At 37.6% G+C, this 26,976-nt stretch overlaps 2 protein-coding genes and 1 long non-coding RNA gene across 5 annotated transcripts; 1 reads left to right on the top strand and 2 right to left on the bottom strand.

Annotated features, from left to right (window-relative positions):
• Window positions 1-770: 770 nt before the first annotated feature.
• LOC142532933 (uncharacterized) lies at window positions 771-21,064 on the bottom strand. Of its 3 annotated transcripts, none has more exons than XM_075639483.1 (4): window positions 20,618-21,064; window positions 19,927-19,996; window positions 19,773-19,825; window positions 771-970 (listed from the first exon to the last, which is right to left on the bottom strand). In XM_075639483.1, exons 1-3 carry the CDS (start codon window positions 21,035-21,037, stop codon window positions 19,773-19,775), a joined length of 543 nt encoding a protein of 180 aa, XP_075495598.1. In that variant the 5' UTR covers window positions 21,038-21,064; the 3' UTR covers window positions 771-970. The 3 variants fall into 3 exon arrangements, with proteins under 3 accessions (XP_075495598.1, XP_075495596.1, XP_075495597.1); XM_075639481.1 differs by having other exon boundaries at window positions 19,732-19,825; window positions 20,618-21,061; XM_075639482.1 differs by lacking the exon at window positions 771-970 and adding an exon at window positions 1,041-1,368 and having other exon boundaries at window positions 19,732-19,825; window positions 20,618-21,062.
• LOC142532934 (uncharacterized) lies at window positions 7,249-19,774 on the top strand. The gene is made up of 3 exons (XR_012816638.1): window positions 7,249-7,927; window positions 8,044-8,122; window positions 17,923-19,774. It is a non-coding gene; the product is annotated as an uncharacterized LOC142532934 (long non-coding RNA).
• A 4,618-nt stretch (window positions 21,065-25,682) lies between the features above and the next one.
• On the bottom strand, window positions 25,683-26,564 carry LOC142533530 (uncharacterized). Its single transcript, XM_075640342.1, has one exon. It carries the CDS (start codon window positions 26,562-26,564, stop codon window positions 25,683-25,685), a length of 882 nt encoding a protein of 293 aa, XP_075496457.1.
• Between the last annotated feature and the right edge of the window lie 412 nt (window positions 26,565-26,976).

Genomic DNA, 26,976 nt, shown 5'->3' with positions numbered 1-26,976 from the left:
GGCCACAGTCTATGACGGATAGGTCAGGACACTGGATGTTTGGTTATATCGACGTGGATAGAACTGGAGTCTTTTCTATTACTGTTGGTCGATATAGGAATACCCACATCTGGAAACCGGGATCCCTAGACTAGGATTGAGTCTAGTCTGAGTCGTGGAGTCACGAGCATTGTCGACAGTTTGATATTGAGTATGTTTCAGATTTTGATACATATTGATGTTATCTGTTCATGCTTTTATGTTTTTCATATAATGGCATGTTTCATTGATTTATACTGGGATTATATTCTCACCGGAATTATCCGGCTGTTGTCCTGTTTGTATGTGTACATGACAACAGGTGGGACAGGATCAGGGTCCAGGAGATGAGGAGAGGTCGTGATAGAGTGGAGACTTCGGACTTTGATGTATATAGGGTTTTGACACTTGATAACTAGATGTTGAACCTTAGTTTTTACTGATTTGTAGACGGTACATGACTTGTACTTTATTTTATACTGAGTTGTATATTAGTTTGATTTCACTACATTCCGCATTAAAAAGAAAAAATTTTATGACCCTAATTACTTGATTAGTAAATTGATCCTGATGACGATTAAGAATTGATTAGCGTCTGGGTCCCCACATTACTACACCCGCCTTTGTCTACATACTCGATTACCCATTTATTTAATTGGATTAAAAAAATTTCCCTCTTCTATTCGGGTCGGGTATCGGGGTTCGGAGGAAATTGTCCTCCCTAATTTTGGTATATGATTAAGCAAATATCATCATACCAAAGGGATTACAATCTCAAAAGACTGGTGTGACATTACCAGTGCACACAAAACTGTTTTCCGAGTTACCGAAAAATCAGGAAGAATGTTATTTACTCGAGAAGAAAAATATTGCTACTTGAAAACCATATGCCTAGCTAAGCATCGGCTGTTGCAGAATCCTGGTAGCCACGATGAGGCAACACATGAATACACTGCAGAGAGAAGAAAACCATAGTTGTTCTGAAATAAGAATTTACGTGCAATTTTTCAAGAGTACAGAAGGAATTATTCTTGTCACATGTGGATGTGGTACAAATGGGGTGGCTGGGTCTCTATACACTGTGGAATGTGGTAATCGGACTACCTATAAACCTCGAATGCAAGGAATCCGAGGAGAGAAAAGAAAAAAGAAATCCAAAAGAATAAGCTATTTATATATCATGATACACGAGAGCTTAAAAATATCAGGGATAAGCAATAGCCAGCATGCTAGTTGAGACTGAATCTTGAAAATGGTTGCACCTTGACCGAAATGAGGTGTTTGTCGACACAACAAAGTACGGCACAATCAAGGACACAGTCCACATAATGTAGCACAATCATGGCCCATCTATTTACAAAATCGGGGGTTCATTTAATACATTTCTAAACTAAACCTAAAAAAAGAAACAAAGCTAAGATCTTTACTTATCTTCCACAAATCTCAGTGCCACACCATCTATTATACTGACAAAAATAGAATAGGTGGCGGCTAGCTTCTATTTTGTATGTCATACAAGAAGCAAAGGCCAATGTCAAGAGACATTACATCAAGTATTACAAAAAATTTGTAATTCTAAAACAAAAATAAGCTGCTTTAATAGACAGCTTTAAATTTGAATGTAAGTTCAGTTACATTCAGTTCACAATGAACCACCAGTCCACCACTCAGGCTAATAACAGAGCACAAGCAGGAGGCCAGATCAAATTAGTTAGTGGTTGCCAGTCAGTTTCTAAAAACAACCCTTCCTATATTGGGATAGTCCATCAAACATTACATCAAATTAAACTATCACACCCCTGTTTAAATCTCTTATCGCCGGCATAAGTTGCAACGCAATCAAAATCACATTCTTGAAAATCAATGTTGCAAATGATGGGAGGCGGTTGCGGTCACTACCACCTCGGTCACCTATGCGCTTGAAAAAAAAAAATTGAAATTATTTTATAGGTAAATTGTATATAATCACCGCTTAGGAATTTGAATTTTCTTAGAAATTTTTTATAGGTTTTTAAGAAATTTTTTATAGGTAATTATACATAATCATGCAACATAATATCAAATAATATCATTTTTTACGTAATATATGTAATTAAATATTGTTTATATATAAAAAAAGCTTCATACAATATAACACAATCTAGACAAAGTGCAAATAAATAGATAAATACAAACTAACAAGATAATTAAGGTGGTGGCTAATTGCGACGGCAACCGGAGAAGATTTGAGGCAGGTGGTGGCTGATGGTAAAATTACAACGCCCGAAAACCCAAACACACTAACCACATGCATGCATGAAAATTAATTAGAATTTATTTAAATAAGTAGTCTAAAGTTATATTTAGGTATTTGTATGATTTAATTTAATGGGTAGTAGATCAAATGTTATGAATTTGAACTTTCTAAAGTTGAATACGCGATGTATAGCCGCGGCGAGAGAACCGAGGACGATTTTGAGAAAATGTTCATTCTTTTAAAAGTTTAAGAATTTAGTAATCCAAAATAGGAAAGTGGCAAATTTATATACAGTAAGAGACGAACTTAAATGGTAACGAACTTTTACTAGAAAATGAGAAGTTTCGGGTTTACGGTACGAACTTAAATGGTAACGAACTTTTACTAGAAAATGAGAAGTTTCGGGTTTACGGTACCGGAAACCAGTGACACCTAATATTTTTAATTCTCGTTTGGACTTCTAGTGGGTTAATTATTAATTTAATTAACTCCTTAATGGGCCTAGATTCAGCAGTGATTAAATAAAAGAATTAGAGACGTTCAATTTAACCTAAAAGCCCACCTAACAACTTAATTAAAACCCTAGTTAACCTCACACCTCACACACGCCTCCTTCACTTGCACCAAACACAAATCACACACACTAAACCCTAGGGTGGCCGAGAGCTCCATAGCCGAAGAGGGAAGAAATTTGCGAGCCCCATTCGTCTCTCGTCGCGCCGTCGCTCGTTATTCGTAAGCACAAACGATCAAGGCATGTTTTAAAACCCTTCTTTGTGCACCATTCACTCCACATTATTGCATGTGTTCGATTTTTGTGTGAAAGTTCATGATGATGATAGTTTTAAGTTTTATACATGTGCATCTTATGTTTTCATAAAGAATTCTTGATGTGTTGGGAATTGTTGAAGGGGAAATGCAAACCAAAAGATTCAAGCGTCGATCTAGACGTTTAAGGGTAGATCTTGAAGGGGTAAGAGTCATAAGGAAGGCTGGTAAGGCTGCACAACCCTGCACGCATCATGCGTGCATGCCGAGAGCGTGGATCGGGTTTTGGGGAAACCTACGGCTAAGGGGGCTGCATGGGGTCCTAGCCAGGGTCTGGAGGGATGATTTAGGGTCCTAGGAAGGTCTTGGTCGGGGTCAGTCAGGGCTTGGACGGGCTGGAACAGTGCTGTGGCCGTGAGTTCCACAAACTGCCCGTCTTGGGCTGTTTGGCATGTGTGCGGTTCTAGAGGCTAGGGGACGTGGGAAAGGCTGGACTAGGGGCTAGAGTCGTGCTTAGGGTCCTGGTGAGGGGCTGGTGTGAGTCTTGGGTCGAGCCAAGGGCTGCAGCAGCCGTAGGAGCATGCAAGTCCTTGCGCGCAAGGTGCGCATTTGGTGCAGCGCTGGTTCGTGGAGTCTAGGGCTTAGGGCGTCTGGTCTGAGTCCAAAAGGGCCATGTCACGGGCTTAAGTTGTGTCTAAGGAAGAGGTCTAGGTCCTGATTCGGGGTCGTTTCGAGCCGTGGTCCGTTCGGAGTCGTAAAACGTCCAAATGTGTTAAAATAGAGACGAAATGGGCCTAGGTTAAAACTCTTGTTCTTGTTTCGTTTTGGCTTGGGTTTGGGTAGTTCCAGTAGCATAATTGGGTCATGGGATGTTAATAATGTTCTTGTCTCGGGTTGGTTCAAGTCGGAGGGGTAGTTTGGTCATTTGTTTGCCCCAAAACGCGAAAATGGGGGTAAAAGAGTCGTTCGGTCAGCGAATCAAGTCGTTTTTGAAACGTAGGTCCTAAGATGAAATTTCCAGCAAGCTTCTAGATATTTTGGTATTTTTAAAATTGTGGAATCGAGTCGTTTTCATTAAGTCCAAGTCCGGGGTCGTTCGGGTACGTCTTGAGTCGTATCGAGTTCGGTCGGTTCGAGGAAAGTCGAGGGCGGTTTGCAACTTACTAAAACAATTTCATATCATGTTATATGCTATTTTTTAGAAGTTTTAATATATATGTATGTTTATGCTATTTTTAGCATTCTCAACGTATAGGAATATTATAAGTCATTTTTTTAAATTTCAACAAATATGGAAAGTTATGCATGTTATTATGATACAATAAAATAAAGGAAAATATTTTTTGAAGAATGTGAATTGATCGTGACTTAATCGTAGTAAGGAATCTGTTGAAAACGGGAACGCTGACCTTGTAATGAACGGGAGCGGGAATCTCAATAATAATGGATCCGTTGAAGAAGTGAACGGTGAAGTTATTTTATGATAGTCGGAGGCACAGTTGTAAAAAGCGCTCGCCTCGCTCGTATGATAGTCGGAGGCACAGTTGTAAAAAACGCTCGCCTCACTCGCCTAAGCGCGAGGCGAGGTGAGGCTAGGCGACCCGCTTGCGCTTCGGATGGGGCCCCACACTGTATAGTGTATTTTCGCAGCAGGTGGATGAAGCGCACGCTTCATTGCGCTTCGCCTGTGATTTTCTGAGCGATTGTTATGCGCTTCAGCCCAATTTTTTTAAAATTCTGCCCAAGTCCAGATTTAGCCCAAGTCCAGCCTCCAAATGTAAGCCCAGCCCACGTACATAATTAAAATCCCTATCGTTTAGTGCGTTTCTGCCTCTGCCCAAGTCCACTCTTTTGCATCTGTGCGTTCGTCTCTTCTCTGCCTCTGCTTTGTTACCGCAGCTCCGCCGCCGCCGCCGCCGCCGCCGCCCCGCCATGTCCCCTTCTCATTTGCTACCCAATTGGTAAACCACTAAACCCTAATTTCAGGATTTTTTGTTTAAAATTATAGATTGTATTTTTTATTTTTGATAATATAATAGGTGGTTTGTATTTATATTTCAGTATTTAAACATGTCAAACACAACAATTACATCAAATCGAAAGAACATTGCTTGGAATTATGCAACACTTCCGGATCCTAAAAAACCAAATATTGTATGTTGTTTTTGTGGTAAATAAAAATGGTGGGATTTATCGGCACAAGCTACATTTAGTTGGGGGCAATAGAAATGTGAAAACTTGTCCAAAGTGTCCGGAGCATGTTAAAGAAGAAATTAAAGAGCTCATGCAAAAAAAGAGTGTTTTGAAGAATCAAATGGATGATATTCCTCATTTAGATGATAATGTTGATTTGGAAGAAGATGAAGATGAGGATGATATTCAAACTAAAAGGAAAGGGAAACGACTAATGTCCGACCCTACGGTGCAGGGTAAAAGGTGTTAACAAGCAGGGACTATTGATCTTTATTTTGTGAAAGATGTAGAAAAAATTGTCAAACAGAGATGTGCGAAAAGTAAAGGCCAATATGATGAAAATAAGAAGAAATTAAGAGAAGATGCGGTTCAGAAATTTGCTACGTGGATGTATGATGCCGGAATTCCATTTAATGCTGTTAAATATGATTCTTTGCAACAATGTATTGATGTTATTGGGACTTTTGGAGTGGGAAGGAAACCTCCATCATATCATGAAGTAAGAGTTAAGTATTTGAAGGAGGAGTTACAAATACAAACCTGCTTCTCAAATCCTACAAAGAATATCATGTTAGATATGGTTGTACAATCATGGCAGATGGGTGGACGGATAAAAAAAGAACTCTTATAAATTTTTTGGTAAATGGTCCTAAAGAAAGCATATTTGTTGAATCGGTGGATGCTTCAAGTTATTCTCACACTATTGATAAGATGTAAGAGCTACTTTCTCAATTAGTGAATCGAATTGGAGAACAAAATGTGGTCCAGATTGTAACAGATAATGCAAGTTGCAATGTTAGAGCAGGTAATATTTTAAATTGTAAATTGAATTAAAAATCTGATTTTTTTAATTTTTTAAGTAATTTTACTTTATTTTTTCAGGCCGTCTTTTGGAAAACAATTTTCCACACTTGTATCGGACTCCATGTGCAGCTCATTGATGCTTGAGGAAATATTCAAAATTTCTAACCTCAAAAATTGCATGAACGGGCATTGATGGTGAATGATTATATTTACAATTGTTGAGCATGACGAGGGAATTTACAGGACAGAGAGACATGGTAAGAACTGTAAAGACTCGTTTCGCAATCGCTTTTCACTTTAAAGCGGTTTCAAGCTCAACAAGCAAATCTAAGAAAGATGTTTACATCTGAAAAATGGGCAAAAAGTCGATATTCTAGAGAGGCGGCTGGAAAACGTGTTGCAGAAGTGATATTGATGCCTTCTTTTTGGAAAACTACAGTTTTTGCATTAAAAGTTGGTGGCTCATTGCTGAAAGTATTGCGGCTAGTAGACGGTGAAAAAAGGCCCCAATGGGTTACATTTATTAAAAAATGGACAGAGTCAAAGAAGCTATCGCTGCATCATTTAATAATAATGAAGAGAAATATCGTGGTATTTTTGAAATCATCGACAAAAGATGGAACATTCAACTCCATCATCCTTTACATGCGGCGATATTTCTTAAATCCTGAGTTTTTTTACTCAAATCGTGACATAGAAAATGACGAAGGAGTGTTGGAGGGTCTGTACAAATGCATAGCTAGATTGGTGCGAGGTGAAGATTTACAAGATAAGATCACAAATCAATTGGATAAATACAAAAAAGCAGCATGACTTTTTGGTTTACCCATGACTATTAGACAAAGAGCTTCAAAATCACCAGATAAATAATACTTAGTGCAATATTAATTTATTTCTTAAACATTACTTATAGTATAGAATCTATTGATACAAACTTTGAATGATAAAAAATTTAATCTTATATTTTTTTGTGTTTCAACTTTCAAGCTGATTGGTGGACTTCTTATGCTGCATCAACACATGAATTAAAAACATTTGCAGTGAAGATTTTGTACCTCACATGCTCTTCTTCGGGTTGTGAACGTAATTGGAGTGTATTATAACATATAAGTTAAAAGTTTTTTATACATATTAAATTTTATATTATGGAGTATGAACCTAACTTCTTACTTCCTAATTTTTTTGGCAGATACATTCTAAAAAAAAGAAATAGTTTGTCTCAACAACGACTGAATAATTTTATATATGTCAAATACAACAGAGCGTTGAGGCGAAGATATGCCGTGCGAGATAAGATTGATCCTATTTCTTTGTCAGAAATAGATGATGGTAACGAATGGTTGTTGGGAAAGTTTGATGGCAGTGATAAAAATAATGATGATAACGATTTTGTCTTTGAAGATGATGATTTGCGTTGGATTGATGCATAGTTGTTAAAGGCGCGCCTGAGGCTAGGCGGCGCTTCAGCGCCTCAGATGACCACCAGGCGACGTGCATGGTTGGGCGAGCGCCTTTAGCGCCTGAGGCGCGCCTTTCTCCAGGCGACGGGCAGTCCAGGCGTTCCGCCTCTTTGCAGCAGGCTTCTCTTTTATTTTATAATGACCCAAAGCCCAACTAAATAAGCCCATAACTAATTTCAGCCCATAACTAATTTATTTTAAAAAAATAGCCTAGTTTGCATGTCGATACGTATTCCTACAATAGTCCAAAGGCCCGCCGATTGAAGCTTCACGCTGCGCACCAATCTCTTTCTGCCGATTGAAGCTTCTGCGCAGTGCGCACCATCTCTTTCTCTCTGGTTTTTTGTTTGTCATCGAGTCAATCCACTCTAGCTGTAGGTCTTGTTCATTATAGTTTCTGGTTTTTTGTTTGCGCACCAATGACAGTAAACTTCTGCAGTAAATAGTTGTGGAGCTGGGTATTGGTAGGGGAAGTTTAATTGTTGACTACAATGGGGCTGTTTTGATGAATATTTATTTAATTATTTTCATGAACAATGAATATAAGAGGTTCAGACTTCAGAGTGATGAAATGGGGCATGTACTGCCTCAATCTTATTTGGAGATTAACGATTATATGGTGGTGGTTGTTGCAGTAGTATGGGTTTTGACAACCCAAAATTTTGTAGTAAGGGTGTAGGTCCCGGCAATGATGGGTTCATATTTTATTTTATTCTAAATCACTGGCAATTCCTATCTTTTAAACCATTCATTTCTCACTTACTGCTAAACTAATCCCCCAAATTTATTAAAATTGCAACATTAATTCTTAATTTCTTCAAAAATTATCCGATTTGTCCTTAATTTTCTAAAATTCCACAATTACACATAAGTTCTTGGCGTTACTAAATCCACTTTATAGGTTTCCCGGAATATAAATCTCAATAATTTTAAGCTTATTAAACCCAAAAACAATTTTCATGACCTCGAAAAATTACTCATTTAACCCAAGTGTCCTCAAAAGTTATAATTTAATCCTCAAAAATTTCGGAACTTGCAATTTGGCTCTTAAAGTTCTCGAAAATTATCATTTTGGCCCTACAACTCTTCGAAATTTGCATTATTGTCCCCATAAAATTTTCCAACTTTGCCTCATTAAATCTTAAGATTCTCGAAACTCAGAATTTAATCCCAAAATTCGGTAAATTCGAAAATAGTCCCTTAGTATTTTATTTTTGTACTTAGGTCCTCAAATTATTGGTTATTACAATTAAGTCCTTAAAATTTTCAGTTCATGCAATTCCATCCTTAAACCTAACCAGGTAGAGCATGCATCCTAAATAAATTCTACGCTTTACACTTCCAAAAATCGTTGTAGTCTTCTAATCAATAATCCTTACATGAAATCTTCAAAATTTAATTCAACTAATGGTCACGAACCATCAATAATTTCTTAGAAAATCTACAAATCCCAAAGGCATTCATAATTTTTAAGTTTAACTTATTACCCACAAGTATAACATCAGTACTTACTAACCAAAAATAATATAGTCAAATTATTTCCAACCTTTCCTAACGCCCAAAAACCAAATTCGTACCAATGTCCAATTTCCACCACAAAACCAGTATGCATGAAAATCATGTAATTTCTCATTTCATGTCGAAGCATGCGTAAAAATTTTAAAGCATCTAATCTCACAACATAACGACACATAAACATGTACTGCAAAGCATATATCATGTAAACATGCAGGTGATAGCATTAAAAACAATTAAAACATTTAAATCATAAAATCTTACGGACTTGAGGCTTGAAGACTGAGCTGCAGAAGCTGGCGGTGGCACAACCCTATACAGGACCCTTGCTCTGATACCAACTGAAACGTCTACTCGTTTTAAAAGTGCGGAAATATTTTTTTTTTTTTGCTTGCAATTATAAAATTGCATTTAAAATAATCGTATTTATTTACCAACAAGAATGACGCAGTTTAAAAAAATACTAACGTCATCCAAAATCAACATAAACGTAAACGTATAAAAATTCTTAAAATCATCAACGTATAAAAATGTTCATATCATCTCATATCTCATAAATCATAAAGCGGAAAACATGTGGTCCTCGGGTCGTGTCAGTGCACCAGGTTTGCCTACTCAGAGTTCAGCACCTCCTGTCTCCTACCCAAAATGCTCACCTACATCACACACGCCTAGTGAGTCTAATGACTCAACACACCTGTACCAGTAATAACAAGTACATATACGTAGCACACAGCAGTGAAAAATAGCATAATCAAAATACGTTTCATGAGCTTAAAAACATGACCATAAGCGTGTCGTGTAAAATCGTAACGTGTCAAAACATGTCTCATCATGTTATCATATCATATACGTAACTGTGACCTGTCAAAACATGGTAATAGCATGTATCATCGTATCAGCATATACGTGTTAAAATCTTAATTTGAATTCCGTTCATTAGCTGTGAATCATGTCAGTTGATGGATCCATCTACGTGTAACCGCGGTACCCGGCGGCGGGGGACATCAGCGACACTCTCACCCGTCAACTGAGCCCGAGCCTATCATGTCATCATATCATGTCAATGGAAATACGATCGTCGGGCTCCCTCTGGGGCCTTCTCCCGTAAACGGGCTCCCTCTGGGGCCTTTTCCCTCACGATATCTCCAATCATATCATCGTGTCATCGTGTTAGTCACAACTAAATCACTTCCTTCAAAATGTGTCATCATATTCATCACTTAATAAAAGCATGCATATACGTAATTTTTCTTTTAAACCAAGCATGCACCGTATTTATCATAATTGCGTAAAACTTTTAAACATGATGCATAAACATTTAAAATATCATAAATTTGTGCTCAGGGCGCTGCCAGGACCAAAATCTCACCCCGGGTGCAAAATGACCATTTTGCCCCTGGAAACCCAAAAATTATCGTTTAACCCCTGGACCTCTAAAATTTACCCAAAGCTTATCAAACTCCTTAAAATGTCCCAAAACATTTTTAAAAGCATTCCTTGACGTAAACTCGAGCTCATACTCAAACTTAATTGATTTGTATTAAAGCTTGGACCGGGGTCCCGATTTTAACCCGATTCGATTCAACATTTATCTAAATTTTACCATATTTCATAAAACACTTAATGGGACCTAAACAAATGTCATTAAGCTGCTACCCCACGGCTGCAAACTTCCAGAATCTAAAATCCACTCTCGGTCCTATCCCATTACCCCACCTCATGTGCACATATCTCTCAAAAACTCACACCTCAAGTTACCCCCATCGTGCCAACCATGAACCAGCCTATTGTGGACCTAGACCAGACTCCAAAGAACCTACCTTAACCACACAATCAGCCCCATGCAGCTTACCACACAGCACCGATCGTGATCTCTCAAGCCACCCTACCCGAGTTCCTCCCTTGTCTCGTGTGGTCGGCTAGCCAGGAGGTTCCAGCGATGTCTTGGCCTTCTTGGGCTGTGACTCAGACCCAACAGGGTCTGGTCCATGCCCTGGTACAGCCCTCACGCCACCCGTCCCGCCTCCTATCCGAACACGGCCTCCTCCCCAAACGTGCACTACCGAGAAGCAACCCCTCGATCTCCCATCCTACAGCATCGGTGCTTGATCTAAACCCTCAAACCACCTCTTGACCCTCACCTTGATCACTTACCAGCCCTGACATCGCAACCCTTTACACAAAACCAGAAAAATACATGAGCAGCAAAGAAATAATGCAAGAGGCATATCAAAACCGAAAACCCTTTTTACACATGCTTTAGATCTTGAGTTTCCCTGCATGAATGCATACACAACAAATATATGATCGTGGATGATGCAGAAAGGGTGGTACAAGCGTGCCTGGTGATGGTCTTATTGAAGAACACACACGAGCCGAAAGTTTCTTTGCAAGGATGGAGAGGAAACCGATGGGGCCTCTTGCTGTAATGATGAAAACGAGAGTGTCTGCTGCTAAGGGGAGGTGTCGGCTTTGTGGGGTATTTAGGTTTAGGTTAAGGAGTGGTTTAGGTAGATAAATAAATAGATAACAATTAGATAATGGGCCCAAATTTGCTATTTAAAAGTTTTAAAAGTGTTTTAAGCCCAATAAGTTTAAAAGTGAGCCCATTACATTCAAACGCAATCCCAAAAAATATTTTGTGTTGAAAAGATTTTGAAAACATTAGCCGAAACCTCAAAATGTCCCCCGATTCGATAGAATTTGCGTACCGTTAAAAATAAAATCTTGCGGGTAAAAATACACAATAAAATCCCATTTTTGAGAAATACCCTTTAAAACACCTTAACTTATTATAAAAATAAATCGTATCTTTAAAATAATTTTCCTGAAAATTCTCCGGTCTCCGGTCCTCGATCGAGCGTGAAATGCATCTAGAAACCCTAATGCGTGAACTTTAAAAGTTTCATGAATTAAATCTTATCATACATGAATTATGCATTAAATGCATAAAAATAATTAAACACAAATTAATAAAATAAACATTCATTTTATGCTTTAAAATAATTTAATAAAATACCAAGGAGATTTAATAATTTGCATACACGTGGTTCACGTGGACCTTCAAATTTTTTTGGGACGTTACAATCTACCCCCCTTAAAATGAATTTCGTCCTCGAAATTCGCTTATCCTTGACCAACAAAAATTTTAAACTCTTAATGCTAGTATCCTAATAATCCACGCTTCCGCTGCGCTACTCTGATAAAATAAATGTTAAGTTGTCCTTATGCACCCTCAATCTTAATTAAATTTGCCTACCAAAATCCTCGTTTGCGAAATGCAAACTAAAACGACTTATGGTGACTAAGTTCTATTTTCCTAATACCTCGAATTTCGACTTACCTCGCAATTCCTCCTACTAGAAATGGATGTCCAAACTTTATCGTATCTTACTTTATTTATACTATACCCATAATATTCATCGACCTATTACATTAGCATTTATGCAATTCAACTAAGGAAACCTTAGTCCCAAAATTTACTGACCGACTTCTATCATCGGTGATACACTTAAAATTTAAACTTTATCTCAACCCCATAATAATATTAGCCTAAGTCCCTTGAATTGAATCTTTATCTCACTACAACAAACTTATGTAACTTACTATTTACGAGTACATCCCGAATTTTAAATCATTGCAAATCTTAAACCTCGAGTAACGTTAATCCATAAAATCCAATTATACCGTGTCGATCTTCTACCTATATTAATAAGCCCTTCTAGCCCCAATTAAATGCTCAAACTATTTCCTTCCCAATTGTAATATAGTTGATGTCTAAGACCCTTGGACTTTCCTCCTTGAAACAATTGTCGCATCCTTACGTATCCTAAATGCTTAATTAATACCAGCGTAAAAATTTAATAATTTATTTCATGTTAATATTGGACTAACTCTAATAAATCAACTTTACTTATAACCCATAGAATTCTAGAATTCCCATATCAAGATTTTAGATTTCTTGCTCGGTAAGAATCTTAATATTCGTCCATTGGTAACCTATGTTGAACACCATAATTCTCTTTCGTTTTTATTTCACCCAACATTTTCGTATGAACACCTATTTCATAAACTTGAATTCAATCTTACGCAACCCAAATAGTCTTAGATAACATAATCCCTACACACACATCCACTCAATCTTAAGTTCCTTAATGACTTTAAAAAAATTCCTCAGAACATGGTGTCTAGCCCACTTCCTGCTTGTTTCTATCAAATAACCTAACCATCCGTTATACCCAACTTTCTAGGAAGATTTAACCATGTCACATGTGTAATTTTTAACTCTTAAAATTATGATTAAAACTTATGACACATCAAACCTTAACTCCCCAAAAATAAGTTAACTTACTGTTGAATCTTATAACTTAATTAATTGTTCAACTTTATCTTAAATTGTCATCACTCTAAATTCTTAACTTGCCACAGCATTAATTTACTAGCGCTTAACCTTTCAAACCCAATGTTGATTTTTCCTACAATGTCCTTGCTTATCATTCCTTATAACATTATAACTCAAATGTCTAAAGGTTCTAAATATCCTTCAAGCCTAAATCACTGGCAATTCCTATCTTTTAAACCATTCATTTCTCACTTACTGCTAAACTAATCCCCCAAATTTATTAAAATTGCAACATTAATTCTTAATTTCCTCAAAAATTATCCGATTTGTCCTTAATTTTCTAAAATTCCACAATTACACATAAGTTCTTGGCGTTACTAAATCCACTTTATAGGTTTCCCGGAATATAAATCTCAATAATTTTAAGCTTATTAAACCCAAAAACAATTTTCATGACCTCGAAAAATTACTCATTTAACCCAAGTGTCCTCAAAAGTTATAATTTAATCCTCAAAAATTTCGGAACTTGCAATTTGGCTCTTAAAGTTCTCGAAAATTATCATTTTGGCCCTACAACTCTTCGAAATTTGCATTATTGTCCCCATAAAATTTTCCAACTTTGCCTCATTAAATCTTAAGATTCTCGAAACTCAGAATTTAATCCCAAAATTCGGTAAATTCGAAAATAGTCCCTTAGTATTTTATTTTTGTACTTAGGTCCTCAAATTATTGGTTATTACAATTAAGTCCTTAAAATTTTCAGTTCATGCAATTCCATCCTTAAACCTAACCAGGTAGAGCATGCATCCTAAATAAATTCTACGCTTTACACTTCCAAAAATCGTCGTAGTCTTCTAATCAATAATCCTTACATGAAATCTTCAAAATTTAATTCAACTAATAGTCACGAACCATCAATAATTTCTTAGAAAATCTACAAATCCCAAAGGCATTCATAATTTTTAAGTTTAACTTATTACCCACAAGTATAACATCAGTACTTACTAACCAAAAATAATATAGTCAAATTATTTCCAACCTTTCCTAACGCCCAAAAACCAAATTCGTACCAATGTCCAATTTCCACCACAAAACCAGTATGCATGGAAATCATGTAATTTCTCATTTCATGTCGAAGCATGCGTAAAAAATTTAAAGCATTTAATCTCACAACATAACGACACATAAACATGTACTGCAAAGCATATATCATGTAAACATGCAGGTGATAGCATTAAAAACAATTAAAACATTTAAATCATAAAATCTTACGGACTTGAGGCTTGAAGACTGAGCTGCAGAAGCTGGCGGTGGCACAACCCTATACAGGACCCTTGCTCTGATACCAACTGAAACGTCTACTCGTTTTAAAAGTGCGGAAATATTTTTTTTTTTTGCTTGCAATTATAAAATTGCATTTAAAATAATCGTATTTATTTACCAACAAGAATGACGCAGTTTAAAAAAATACTAACGTCATCCAAAATCAACATAAACGTAAACGTATAAAAATTCTTAAAATCATCAACGTATAAAAATGTTCATATCATCTCATATCTCATAAATCATAAAGCGGAAAACATGTGGTCCTCGGGTCGTGTCAGTGCACCAGGTTTGCCTACTCAGAGTTCAGCACCTCCTGTCTCCTACCCAAAATGCTCACCTACATCACACACGCCTAGTGAGTCTAATGACTCAACACACCTGTACCAGTAATAACAAGTACATATACGTAGCACACAGCAGTGAAAAATAGCATAATCAAAATACGTTTCATGAGCTTAAAAACATGACCATAAGCGTGTCGTGTAAAATCGTAACGTGTCAAAACATGTCTCATCATGTTATCATATCATATACGTAACTGTGACCTGTCAAAACATGGTAATAGCATGTATCATCGTATCAGCATATACGTGTTAAAATCTTAATTTGAATTCCGTTCATTAGCTGTGAATCATGTCAGTTGATGGATCCATCTACGTGTAACCGCGGTACCCGGCGGCGGGGGACATCAGCGACACTCTCACCCGTCAACTGAGCCCGAGCCTATCATGTCATCATATCATGTCAATGGAAATACGATCGTCGGGCTCCATCTGGGGCCTTCTCCCGTAAACGGGCTCCCTCTGGGGCCTTTTCCCTCACGATATCTCCAATCATATCATCGTGTCATCGTGTTAGTCACAACTAAATCACTTTCTTCAAAATGTGTCATCATATTCATCACTTAATAAAAGCATGCATATACGTAATTTTTCTTTTAAACCAAGCATGCACCGTATTTATCATAATTGCGTAAAACTTTTAAACATGATGCATAAACATTTAAAATATCATAAATTTGTGCTCAGGGCGCTGCCAGGACCAAAATCTCACCCCGGGTGCAAAATGACCATTTTGCCCCTGGAAACCCAAAAATTATCGTTTAACCCCTGGACCTCTAAAATTTACCCAAAGCTTATCAAACTCCTTAAAATGTCCCAAAACATTTTTAAAAGCATTCCTTGACGTAAACTCGAGCTCATACTCAAACTTAATTGATTTGTATTAAAGCTTGGACCGGGGTCCCGATTTTAACCCGATTCGATTCAACATTTATCTAAATTTTACCATATTTCATAAAACACTTAATGGGACCTAAACAAATGTCATTAAGCTGCTACCCCACGGCTGCAAACTTCCAGAATCTAAAATCCACTCTCGGTCCTATCCCATTACCCCACCTCATGTGCACATATCTCTCAAAAACTCACACCTCAAGTTACCCCCATCGTGCCAACCATGAACCAGCCTATTGTGGACCTAGACCAGACTCCAAAGAACCTACCTTAACCACACAATCAGCCCCATGCAGCTTACCACACAGCACCGATCGTGATCTCTCAAGCCACCCTACCCGAGTTCCTCCCTTGTCTCGTGTGGTCGGCTAGCCAGGAGGTTCCAGCGATGTCTTGGCCTTCCTGGGCTGTGACTCAGACCCAACAGGGTCTGGTCCATGCCCTGGTACAGCCCTCACGCCACCCGTCCCGCCTCCTATCCGAACACGGCCTCCTCCCCAAACGTGCACTACCGAGAAGCAACCCCTCGATCTCCCATCCTACAGCATCGGTGCTTGATCTAAACCCTCAAACCACCTCTTGACCCTCACCTTGATCACTTACCAGCCCTGACATCGCAACCCTTTACACAAAACCAGAAAAATACATGAGCAGCAAAGAAATAATGCAAGAGGCATATCAAAACCGAAAACCCTTTTTACACATGCTTTAGATCTTGAGTTTCCCTGCATGAATGCACACACAACAAATATATGATCGTGGATGATGCAGAAAGGGTGGTACAAGCGTGCCTGGTGATGGTCTTATTGAAGAACACACACGAGCCGAAAGTTTCTTTGCAAGGATGGAGAGGAAACCGATGGGGCCTCTTGCTGTAATGATGAAAACGAGAGTGTCTGCTGCTGAGGGGAGGTGTCGGCTTTGTGGGGTATTTAGGTTTAGGTTAAGGAGTGGTTTAGGTAGATAAATAAATAGATAACAATTAGATAATGGGCCCAAATTTGCTATTTAAAAGTTTTAAAAGTGTTTTAAGCCCAATAAGTTTAAAAGTGAGCCCATTACATTCAAACGCAATCCCAAAAAATATTTTGTGTTGAAAAGATTTTGAAAACATTAGCCGAAACCTCAAAATGTCCCTCGATTCGATAGAATTTGCGTACCGTTAAAAATAAAATCTTGCGGGTAAAAATACACAATAAAATCCCATTTTTGAGAAATACCCTTTAAAACACCTTAACTTAATTTATAAAAATAAATCGTATCTTTAAAATAATTTTCCTGAAAATTCTCCGGTCTCCGGTCCTCGATCGAGCGTGAAATGCATCTAGAAACCCTAATGCGTGAACTTTAAAAGTTTCATGAATTAAATCTTATCATACATGAATTATGCATGAAATGCATAAAAATAATTAAACACAAATTAATAAAATAAACATGCATTTTATGCTTTAAAATAATTTAATAAAATACCAAGGAAATTTAATAATTTGCATACGCGTGGTTCACGTGGACCTTCAAATTTTTTTGGGACGTTACAGATTCACTGTTGGGTGTATTGCTTTCGAGCCTTAATACATGGGAATACAATATCATGATTGTGAAGTATGATTATATTTGAGTGGCATTGTGAAATGGGGCATGTACTGTAGTTGTTCTTATGTTTCAACTTATGTACTGTAGTTGTTCTTATGTACTGCTTTCGAGCCTCAATACATGTAATTGTTCTTATGTTTCAAGTTTCAACTTTCAAGTAACATGTAGGGAGAGTTTGATGATGATGTGTTGAAAGATGATTATTCAGACATTGATGAAAATGTGGAGGATGGTGATGTGGATGAAATGATTGAATTAGAAAGTGAATTGATCTGAGTCTAGATTGTTTTGGAAAAATTAAATTGTCTAGCATAAGATTTGAATGTGTTGATTTATCGACAATATTGAGATATTTTTGGTTTTTATTACTTGAAGCTTTATATATTTAGGTTTTCATATAGTTCATTATTATTAATAGTTGATTTTTAGTATAACATAAATATATAATACATTCTCTCTATATTATCGCCTCGTGGCTAGGCGATCGCCTTTTGTCGCCTAGGCGTTCGGGCGCTAGGCAGTGGCTCGTCGCCTTGACGTCGCCTAGCGCCTTGACAACTATGGATTGATGTAGCACAAGCGGTTGGTGTTGGTGAAAGTGCATATGACTTTCGATCTCGAAATGCATCTACTTCAAAAGGAGCATCATCATCCACTTCAGCAAAAAGAAAGCAATCTTCAGCTCGAACTAGTCTTGTGGATGAAGAAGAGATCAACATTGATGATGAAACTGAAGAAGAAGAAGATACCGATGGATACAAATCAAGTGATGGGGCTGATGACGTAGATTTGGAAGATGAAGATGAAGATGACGATTATAATGACATTTGATATTTCATCTATCACATTTTGAAAAACTTTTTATTTTATTTTGATTTTTTTTTATAATATTTTGTTTAATGCTGTTTTTTCCGTAAAACGTGCGCTTCGCTTTGCGCTTTGCACTTGAAGCCTCAAGACACTTGAGCGTTTTTTTGCGCCTCGTGCTTTTGACAACTATGGTCGGAGGGATCGTCGAAGAAATGGACTTTGAACCTGCCCGCCTAGTACTATGATTTACAGATTGATCAATCGACTTAATGTCGTCACTGTCGAGGATCGGACTTCACTTAAAAATTTCATTTTATGGAAAAGTTCATATTTATGCATGATTCATTGATTTAGAAAGTTGCATATTTTTTAAGGTCTCGTGTTTGCATGACAAATCTATTTTTAGTAAACGTAATTTTACGCATGTGATTGTATAAATATGTACTTATTATATCAGGTTTGAGCATGCTAAGTCATTAAACTCGCTAGGTTTGAATGATTGCAGGTGATGATAATGATGTTGAGTTGTGAGATACGGACTATCGAGCCATCCAGGAGGCGCAGTGCATACCCGAGGACCTTGAAATTCCGAATATGTTAAAGATTTTAATGACATTATGGATTATTGTTTTTATTTACAGACTGATAGGATGCTAGAATTGATTGCGTTTTATTTACTATTTCCGCAAGAACGAGTCTGGATAGGATGGAATTCAATTATTTGATTAGTTGTGCTAGTTTATTTATGATAAATTAATTATGCATGTGTTAGAAACTTAGAATATTGTTAAAAAAAACTAGCGTATATTTAAATGAATGTAGAAGTTATGGTCGTTTCAAAAAGACACTTAAAATCAAAAGTAAATACAAAAGACAGTGAAAGATGTTTTTATTATAACTAAGGTTTTTTCAATTGATTGACTGATTATTTAAAATTATTTGATTTTGACAGTTGACTAGGATTTTAAAATAATTGACCGCCTTGGCCGCCATCGCCTCTGCCACCTGCTCGCCCGCTTTGCCTGTCGGATAACCTCGGACCGGACAAACGCGGGGCGGTTGAGGGCAGCCTACCGCATAGGCACCGCTTAGGCGGCCGTCTCGATCGCTATTTAGAACATTGTTGAAAATATAATTATATAACCCTTCCTCTGGTGCATTGGTCATAAATTTCATAGATCCAAATAAGAACTTATCCAATCTTAAATACTTCCTTTTATATGTAACACTACAAGAATATAGCTGATGCTTATATTAATATGGATAAATCTATTTCACGTATAAATTAAACCAAAATGCTAGGATTTATAACCATGCAGCGGGAATATTCTGAAACAAAAAACGCATACGGTTTAAGTAAATATCGAGTAAAAATTTTTCAATTAGTGTGTTTTAATAAGCAGAACATGAGAAGATAACTCAGCTCACTTTGTCAGAGTTTCTGTTATCAATATAAACTGCATCCAGACCTATTCGGCATCTTCTTTTGGGTCATCGGAATCAGAATCACTAGCATTGTAACCTAAAGGAAATACAAAAATATTATATCAAGAAAACAAAGAAGCGCGCAAACAGATGGAACCATTAACATATTAATAGATAGAGAACATGAATATCTAGAACCTGGATGTTTATCGCAAACTTTCCACACCGAAGACCGACTCTTTGCGGCCCTGCCAATCCACGCTCTTCCCTACAGTACAAACCATGATAAAATACAAGCTAAAAGCATGTCTCATGGTCCTACTATGGGAAATTAAATCTCCAGTTCGAAAAGTCAAAAATTATGACGTAAGACTGAATTTCAAGGACATAATTACAGGTCTCTTGCATCTGAACCGCTTTCTTTTTTGTTTTCTGGCTAAAGGGTCTGTCTCCAGTTTCTCAAGATGTCACACAGAATACGAGAATTGATTTCCATTTTTCTAAGCTATCATTATCAAGTGACCTTTTTCGGTCAAAATAAAGTGAATTGAATTCTTCTCATGTTTTATTGATTACCTTCTTGCTTTACTTCACTACTATAAATGGGTTCTTTGCGCACAATTTAGGACACAGCATAAGCATAAAGAAAACTACTGCAGATTTCACTTCCTGAATTGAACTCCATCAAAATCTCCAATAGACCAATCCACTAAACAATATCTACACACGCTTATCATTCATCAATTTGATCTCCACATTTTTCCCACAAATTATCCAAAAAAATACAATAAAGATTCAGACTTTGAGCAACCAACAACCACAAATACAGCACATAATCTTAGCACAGCCAAAAAAAAATATGATAAAGAAAATAAAGAACCAAATAAACCTTCTGGGCATCTCTGGCTACACCATATCCGCTATAATACATCTGGCCAACGAGCACCTGCATCGCAGTATCACCAGTTTTGGCCTCTTTAAGCGTATCCTGAAACCACCGGTTGACGCAGTCAGTCACCACCTCCGCCAGAGGTATCCGCCGCTGCCGTTCCGAGTTCTCCGCCGCCTCCATGCCTCGATTGTTAAGCTTCAGCCTGTGCCGAGACTCCGGCCCTGGACCCAGCAGGGTGGGAGGAGGATATGGGTCGTGGAATTTTGGCGGTGGGTGGCGATTGGGTGGGGCGGCGGAGGCTGGTGCTGGTGGAGGTGATGGCTTTGGCGAAGTGTTCAAATCTGTGCGCAGCTGGAATTGATTTTCCCATAAATTCAAAATAAAAACAATCAAAAATACAGATTGAGTGCGAATCATCTGAACAAAACTTGAATTTTTTTTCTTTTTTATATTTTTATTGTAAGAACAGAATTCCGGGAGGATAAGATAGATTTTGTTTTTCATATTTAATTTAATTTTGAAAAAAATAGAATTATAATCCGAAATTGAACAAGAAATATTCAAATTCAATTCGTTCAACAACATAAAATTTGAATTATCCAATGTATTTGTTTGTCGTTCCATAATGGTAAACGCTTTTTTTTACCATTTTGCTCTCGTGCAAATAATAATAATAATAATAATAATAATAACAAAATTAATTTTTTGTTTGCACCATTTGATCCATAACGGGTCCATCAAACCTGATTTTGTTTGAAATTTAAAAGAAATAAAATTCTCTAAAAATACTAATATTTTAATATATATATTATTTTAAAAAAATAAGACCATTTAACGTATTATTTTGTTAAAAAACACATTTATTTCATTTATAGAGGACTTATGTCTCACTTTTTAAAATATAAGATTTTAATTACAATTAATTTTACATCAAAAGAATCTTGCTTGTTTATTTTTACATTTGTTTTTACACCGACGTATTTTAAACTTTCGGAATTATGAGCTATGATACTTGTAAAAAAAACTAAATTTGACGTATTTTTTAAAAATTAAATATCACATAAATTTCTAAATATTTTTCGACAAAAACTTGTGTGATACGGTCTCACGGGTCGTATTTTGTGATACGTATATCTTATTTGGGTCATCTATGAAAAAGTATTAATTGTTTATGCTAAGAGTTACTTTTTATTGTCTTATTTGGGTTATCCATGAAAATGTATTATTTTTTATGCTAAAAATATTACCTTTTATTGTGAATATCGATATGATTGACCCGTCTCACATGTAAAGATTCGTAAGACCGTCTCACAAGAGACCTACTCATAATTTTCCATTCAATATGCTTTCAACACATGAAGTATGACCAAGTATAGAAATGCAGATGGTTCTAACGGGCGTCTGGGTTATGGAATTTGTGAACGTTTAATTAATGATTATATATTTAATGTTCTCACCAACACTTTATCGCTGGATAAGCCTGCTACACAGGTCTTACACGGTTTGGATTACTTTGTTAGCGTGATTTGTAAATTACTGCATTAACCTAGAGATTTACTCAATGTACACTAAATGGTAGCGACTGTAGATCTCACATCATTAAAAAGGTAGAGTTGATTTCATACACCACCCCTGTGAAATCACAAAATTGTACCCCCGTGAAATCACAAAATTGTTGAAAACCCCTTAAGACTATTAACTCCATATGTTCTCAAATTTTGAACATGCTGATAACATAGAGAAAAGAAGAATAGGGTTTCTTATTGAAACGTATAAACAATCTAAAAAGTTTATATAGTTAAGGTTTACAATAAAAGTAAATAGACTAAAATATCCTTAGATACTAATAAATATAATATTACCAATATAATATAACTAATATTCCCCCTCAAACTCACGATGCTGCAGCGATAAGCATTGAGAGTTTGTCAGACAAGAAACGGAAGCGCGAAGCCGAAAGTGCTTTTGTAAACATATCAGCAATTTGCAGATGAGAAGAAACGAATGGCAATGTGATGGTGCCGATCTGTAGGTGATGGCGAGTGACATGACAATCAATCTCGATATGTTTGGTTCGCTCATGAAAAATTGGATTGTGTTCAATCTGAATAGCACTCTGATTACCACAATGTAACGGAGTAGGGTGACAAAGAGAAATACCCATATCAGCAAGCAACAGGCGTAACCAAACGACATCTTGTTTCTTTCTCTTCCACGAAATAGGCGAGTCACCGAGGAAAATACAAAATCCAGTGGTCGATTTGCGATCCGTAGGATCATCCAGCCCAATCCGCATCAGAATAAGCACGCAGCTCTAACGAAGACGTAGAAGGGAACAAAAGACTGTGAAATTGAGTGCCCCGAAGGTACCTGAGAATACGAAGAATGGCAGCCCAATGAACTGTAGTAGAAGCAGTGACAAATTGACTAACCACATGAACAGCATGCGCAATGTCGGGGCGAGTCACAGTAAGATAAACCAAACTGCCTACAATGGTACGATAGAGACTGGAATCTGTCAAAGGAATGCCATCCGACGGAGAGTATCTAGCATTAGTCTCAAGGGGAGTATCAAAAATCTTGTTGTCAGTGAGTCGAGTACGCTCAAACAAATCAGCTATATACTTTGATTGGGATAAGAGAGAGCCTTTTGGAGAATAGGCAACCTCAATTCCCAAAAAATAACGTAGCACACCCAAATCTTTCATAGCGAAGCAACGTGCCAACTCAGACTTCAAAGACTCAATACCAATATAATCATCACTAGTAATTATCATGTCATCAACATACAAGAATAAAAGAATACGACCTGCCGTTGTACGCTTGACAAATAATGCCGAATCGTGGTGACTAGGAAGAAAGCCAAACGAAGTGATCACTATGGAAAACTTCTCAAACCAGGCACGTGGTGCTTGTTTGAGGCTATAAAGAGCTTTGCGAAGTTTGCAAACTTTACCAGGTTGATGAGCTATACAGGGAGGAGGCGTCATATAAACTTCATCATGAAGATCGCCATTCAAGAAGGCATTCTTGACATCCATCTGAGATATTTTCCATTCGCAAACAGAAGCAACTGCAATCAGAGTGCGAACAGTCGTCATTTTTGCAACAGGGGCAAAAGTTTCTTCATAATCCATGCCATACTCCTGAGAATAGCCTTTAGCAACAAGTCGAGCCTTGTATCGTTCAATAGATCCATCGGATTTGGTTTTAATCTTGTAGACCCAACGAGAACCAATGGTATGTTTCCGGACTGGCAACGAAACCAAATCTCATGTATGAGTTTGGTGTAGAGCAGTAAGTTCCTCAGCCATAGCAGCCTGCCAAAGAGGATCACGAACTGCCTCTCTATAGGACAAAGGCTCAGAAAGACGATTAACAGAGGCAACAAAAGAAGCAAAGGAAGTAGAATAAGAAGAGTACTCAAAATCAGGGAGTTTAGTAGACTTACGAGTACGAGTAGACTGACGCAGAGGGGGATCGTCTGCAATCTCATCCGACAACTGGGTGGTCATAGGAGCAAGGGCATGAGAGGTGGATGCCTCTTGAACCAAAGTATCAGATAGAACTTCGTCGGGATCAGTATCGAAGGGATCAATACGAACTAAATCTGACTGTGTCATGTGATGAGAACTAGCAGGAACAGAAAAGAAGGGAATATGCTCTAAAAACACAACATGACGCGAGACATACAATTTTTGACTAACTGGATCGAAACAACGATATCCCTTTTGACCAACACCATAACCCAAAAAAACACATAAGGCGGACCGATGAGACAATTTATTACGCTCAACATGTGGTCGGAAGAACAAAGCAAGTACAACCGAAGACGCGCAACGATGAATAATCGGGTGAATGACTATATAACTTTTCAAAAGGAGACAAACCAGAATTATGAGATATTGGAATTCTATTGATCACATGAGCAGCTGTAAGTACTGCATCCCCCCAAAACTCACTTGGAACCTCGGTTGACAACAAGAACGAACGAGCTGTTTCAAAAAGATGGTGATGTTTCCTTTCAGCAACACCATTTTATTGAGGAGTGTCTGTACACGAGGTTTGGTGGATAGTCCTATCAGAAGCAAGTAACTGAGAAAAATTGTTAGAAGTGTATTCACCCCCCAAATAACACCGAAAACGTTTAATAACAGAGGAATGTTAGGTTTTCACAAGGGCTCTAAAGTTACTGAATATGGTAAGAAAATCAGACCCTGTGTTTCATAAGATAAACCCAAGTATAACGAGTGAAATCATCAATGAACGAAACATAATATCTAGAACCCCCTTTGGTAGATATAGGAGAGGGTCCCCACACATCAGAATGCACGAGATCAAATGGCGCAATAGAAAAAGAAATACTTTTATAAAAAGGCAAGACTGAAAATTTAGCCAGTTTACAACAACGACAATCAGAAATATCATGACTGGATAAATGACCTAAAACTCCTGTAGACAACAAAAACTTTAAACGAGACGCAGAAACATGATCCAAACGAAAATGCCAAAGATAAAAATCAGAAGACGAATAACTCAAACGAAAAGACGACAAATCCACACTAGAAGCAGCAATATCTGATATTTGGTGCTCATCCAAAAGATAGAGTCCCCCTTCCCTACGGCCTGTCCCAATCACCTTGTGAGATTGCGGGTCCTGAACACAACAATTGGTAGAAGTAAAAAGAACTGAGAGACCAGAATCACACAATTGACCAACAGATGCAAGATTTAAGGTTAGACTAGGAATATGGTATACATCTGATAGAGATACACGGAAGTGCTAACAGAGCCAATTCCTACCAATGACATTGGAGTACCATCGGCGATCATGACAGACAAAGAGGGAGCAGAAGTAACAGACGTAAAAGAATCAATATCAGGAGACATCTGATGAGAAGCTCCTGAATCTAAGATCCATAAGGGAGACGATTTACCTGAATTAGCAGACAAAGACAAACCTTTAGGAGAGGAGGCTGACATGGCATGAGACTGTGAAGTAAGGAACTGCTGAAACTGCTCAAACATATGTGGATCCAAAGACGGGGCATCAACTGCACTGTTAGACTTGAGGTGGGCGATACGGCCATGGAGCAATCTGCGACGGGCGTTGTTGTTGCGGTGGTCGTTGTTGCTGCAGGTGGCTTGCCTTTCTCAGCAATTTCGGACACAGAGCCTTCCAATGACCTTTCCCCTTGTAGAAAGCACTTTCATCCGGAGAGACCTTAGGAGCTGATCTGTTTTGGTTGCTAGGCAGAGACTGTTGAGGAGCAGCAAAGACGGATGGAGTCGTAGGTGTGATAGACACCTTATCTACTTTAGACTTAAGCCGAATCTCCTCTGCTAACAATTCATTAACCACTGAATCAACAGATGGAAGAGGAGAACGATGTAGAATTGTCCCACGCAATCCCTCGAAATCATTCCGAAGAGCCATACAAAACTGTACCAGACGTTGTGCTTCTCTACGAGAAATATACGGTTCAAATGCTCGCAGCTGTGCAGACTCAGTAAGAGCCAACTGATCCCAGAGATTAGTCATGGCAGAATAAAACTCTTGAATACTCATATCATTCTGCTGAAGTGCGCGAATATCTGACTCCAATTGATATTGTTTGGCGAAATTAGACTCCGTATACAATCTAGCCAGATGATCCCATACCTCTTTAGCCGTCTCACACTTAGCCAACTGAACACCAATGGAGTGAGTAACAGAATTGTTAATACACGTAATAATCTTCGAATTATCAGCCTCCCAATTGTCAACCAAGGCCGCATAAGCGTTTGCCTGGTCGTCTGTAGGTTTAACCCGCACACCTGTAACATAGCTCCACATAGATTTTCCACGCAAAAAGTTCTTCATAACATAGCTCCAATACGTGTAGTTTTTACCATCCAATTGAATACTAATCGACTGAAGGGAATCATCCTTACGACTAGCCATAATGAAAGAGATACAGAGACAAAATCCTTGAATCAACAGAATTTGAAATCCCCAAATAACCAAATCAACAGATTCGAAAGATCCAAAATTTACAAAATCCAATCAAACAAAGCGAGAACAAATCAAAGTGAAAAAACTGAAAAACCGAAAAATTCCAAACCCCAAATTGTAGTCCCGTTTTTCCCTAACAGAACCGTCTTAGAAAACAAAGAAAAACGATCTCCACCGTTCAGAATGTACTTCTATATGTTTTAAACCAACTGTCAAAATTTCAAGACGATCCAACGGCTTAAACGTGAGAAATCGTAAATCTCGTCTTGCTGCTCCTGAAAATTCCGAAAATCCGAAAAATCCCCTTCTTTTTCTTCTTTTTCTTTTCAAATCTGATAAACGTAATTCGATCCCCAATAAC

This window comes from Primulina tabacum, chromosome 18 (assembly GCF_025594145.1).
Source record: "Primulina tabacum isolate GXHZ01 chromosome 18, ASM2559414v2, whole genome shotgun sequence".
NCBI classification, from domain to species: domain Eukaryota; kingdom Viridiplantae; phylum Streptophyta; class Magnoliopsida; order Lamiales; family Gesneriaceae; genus Primulina; species Primulina tabacum.
This window is presented reverse-complemented; position numbering and strand designations above follow the sequence as displayed.

Bases quoted from the DNA above. Each gene is read 5' to 3' on its own strand.
- LOC142532933 (XM_075639483.1), bottom strand. From the start codon at position 21,037: ATGATTCGCACTCAATCTGTATTTTTGATTGTTTTTATTTTGAATTTA. The intron at 19,997-20,617 runs GTTTATTTGGTT...TTTGTACTGTAG, and splicing joins TAGCCAGAGATGCCCAGAAG to GGAAGAGCGTGGATTGGCAG. The intron at 19,826-19,926 runs GTTCTAGATATT...TATTTCCTTTAG, and splicing joins AGTTTGCGATAAACATCCAG to GTTACAATGCTAGTGATTCT.
- LOC142533530 (XM_075640342.1), bottom strand. From the start codon at position 26,564: ATGGCTAGTCGTAAGGATGATTCCCTTCAGTCGATTAGTATTCAATTG.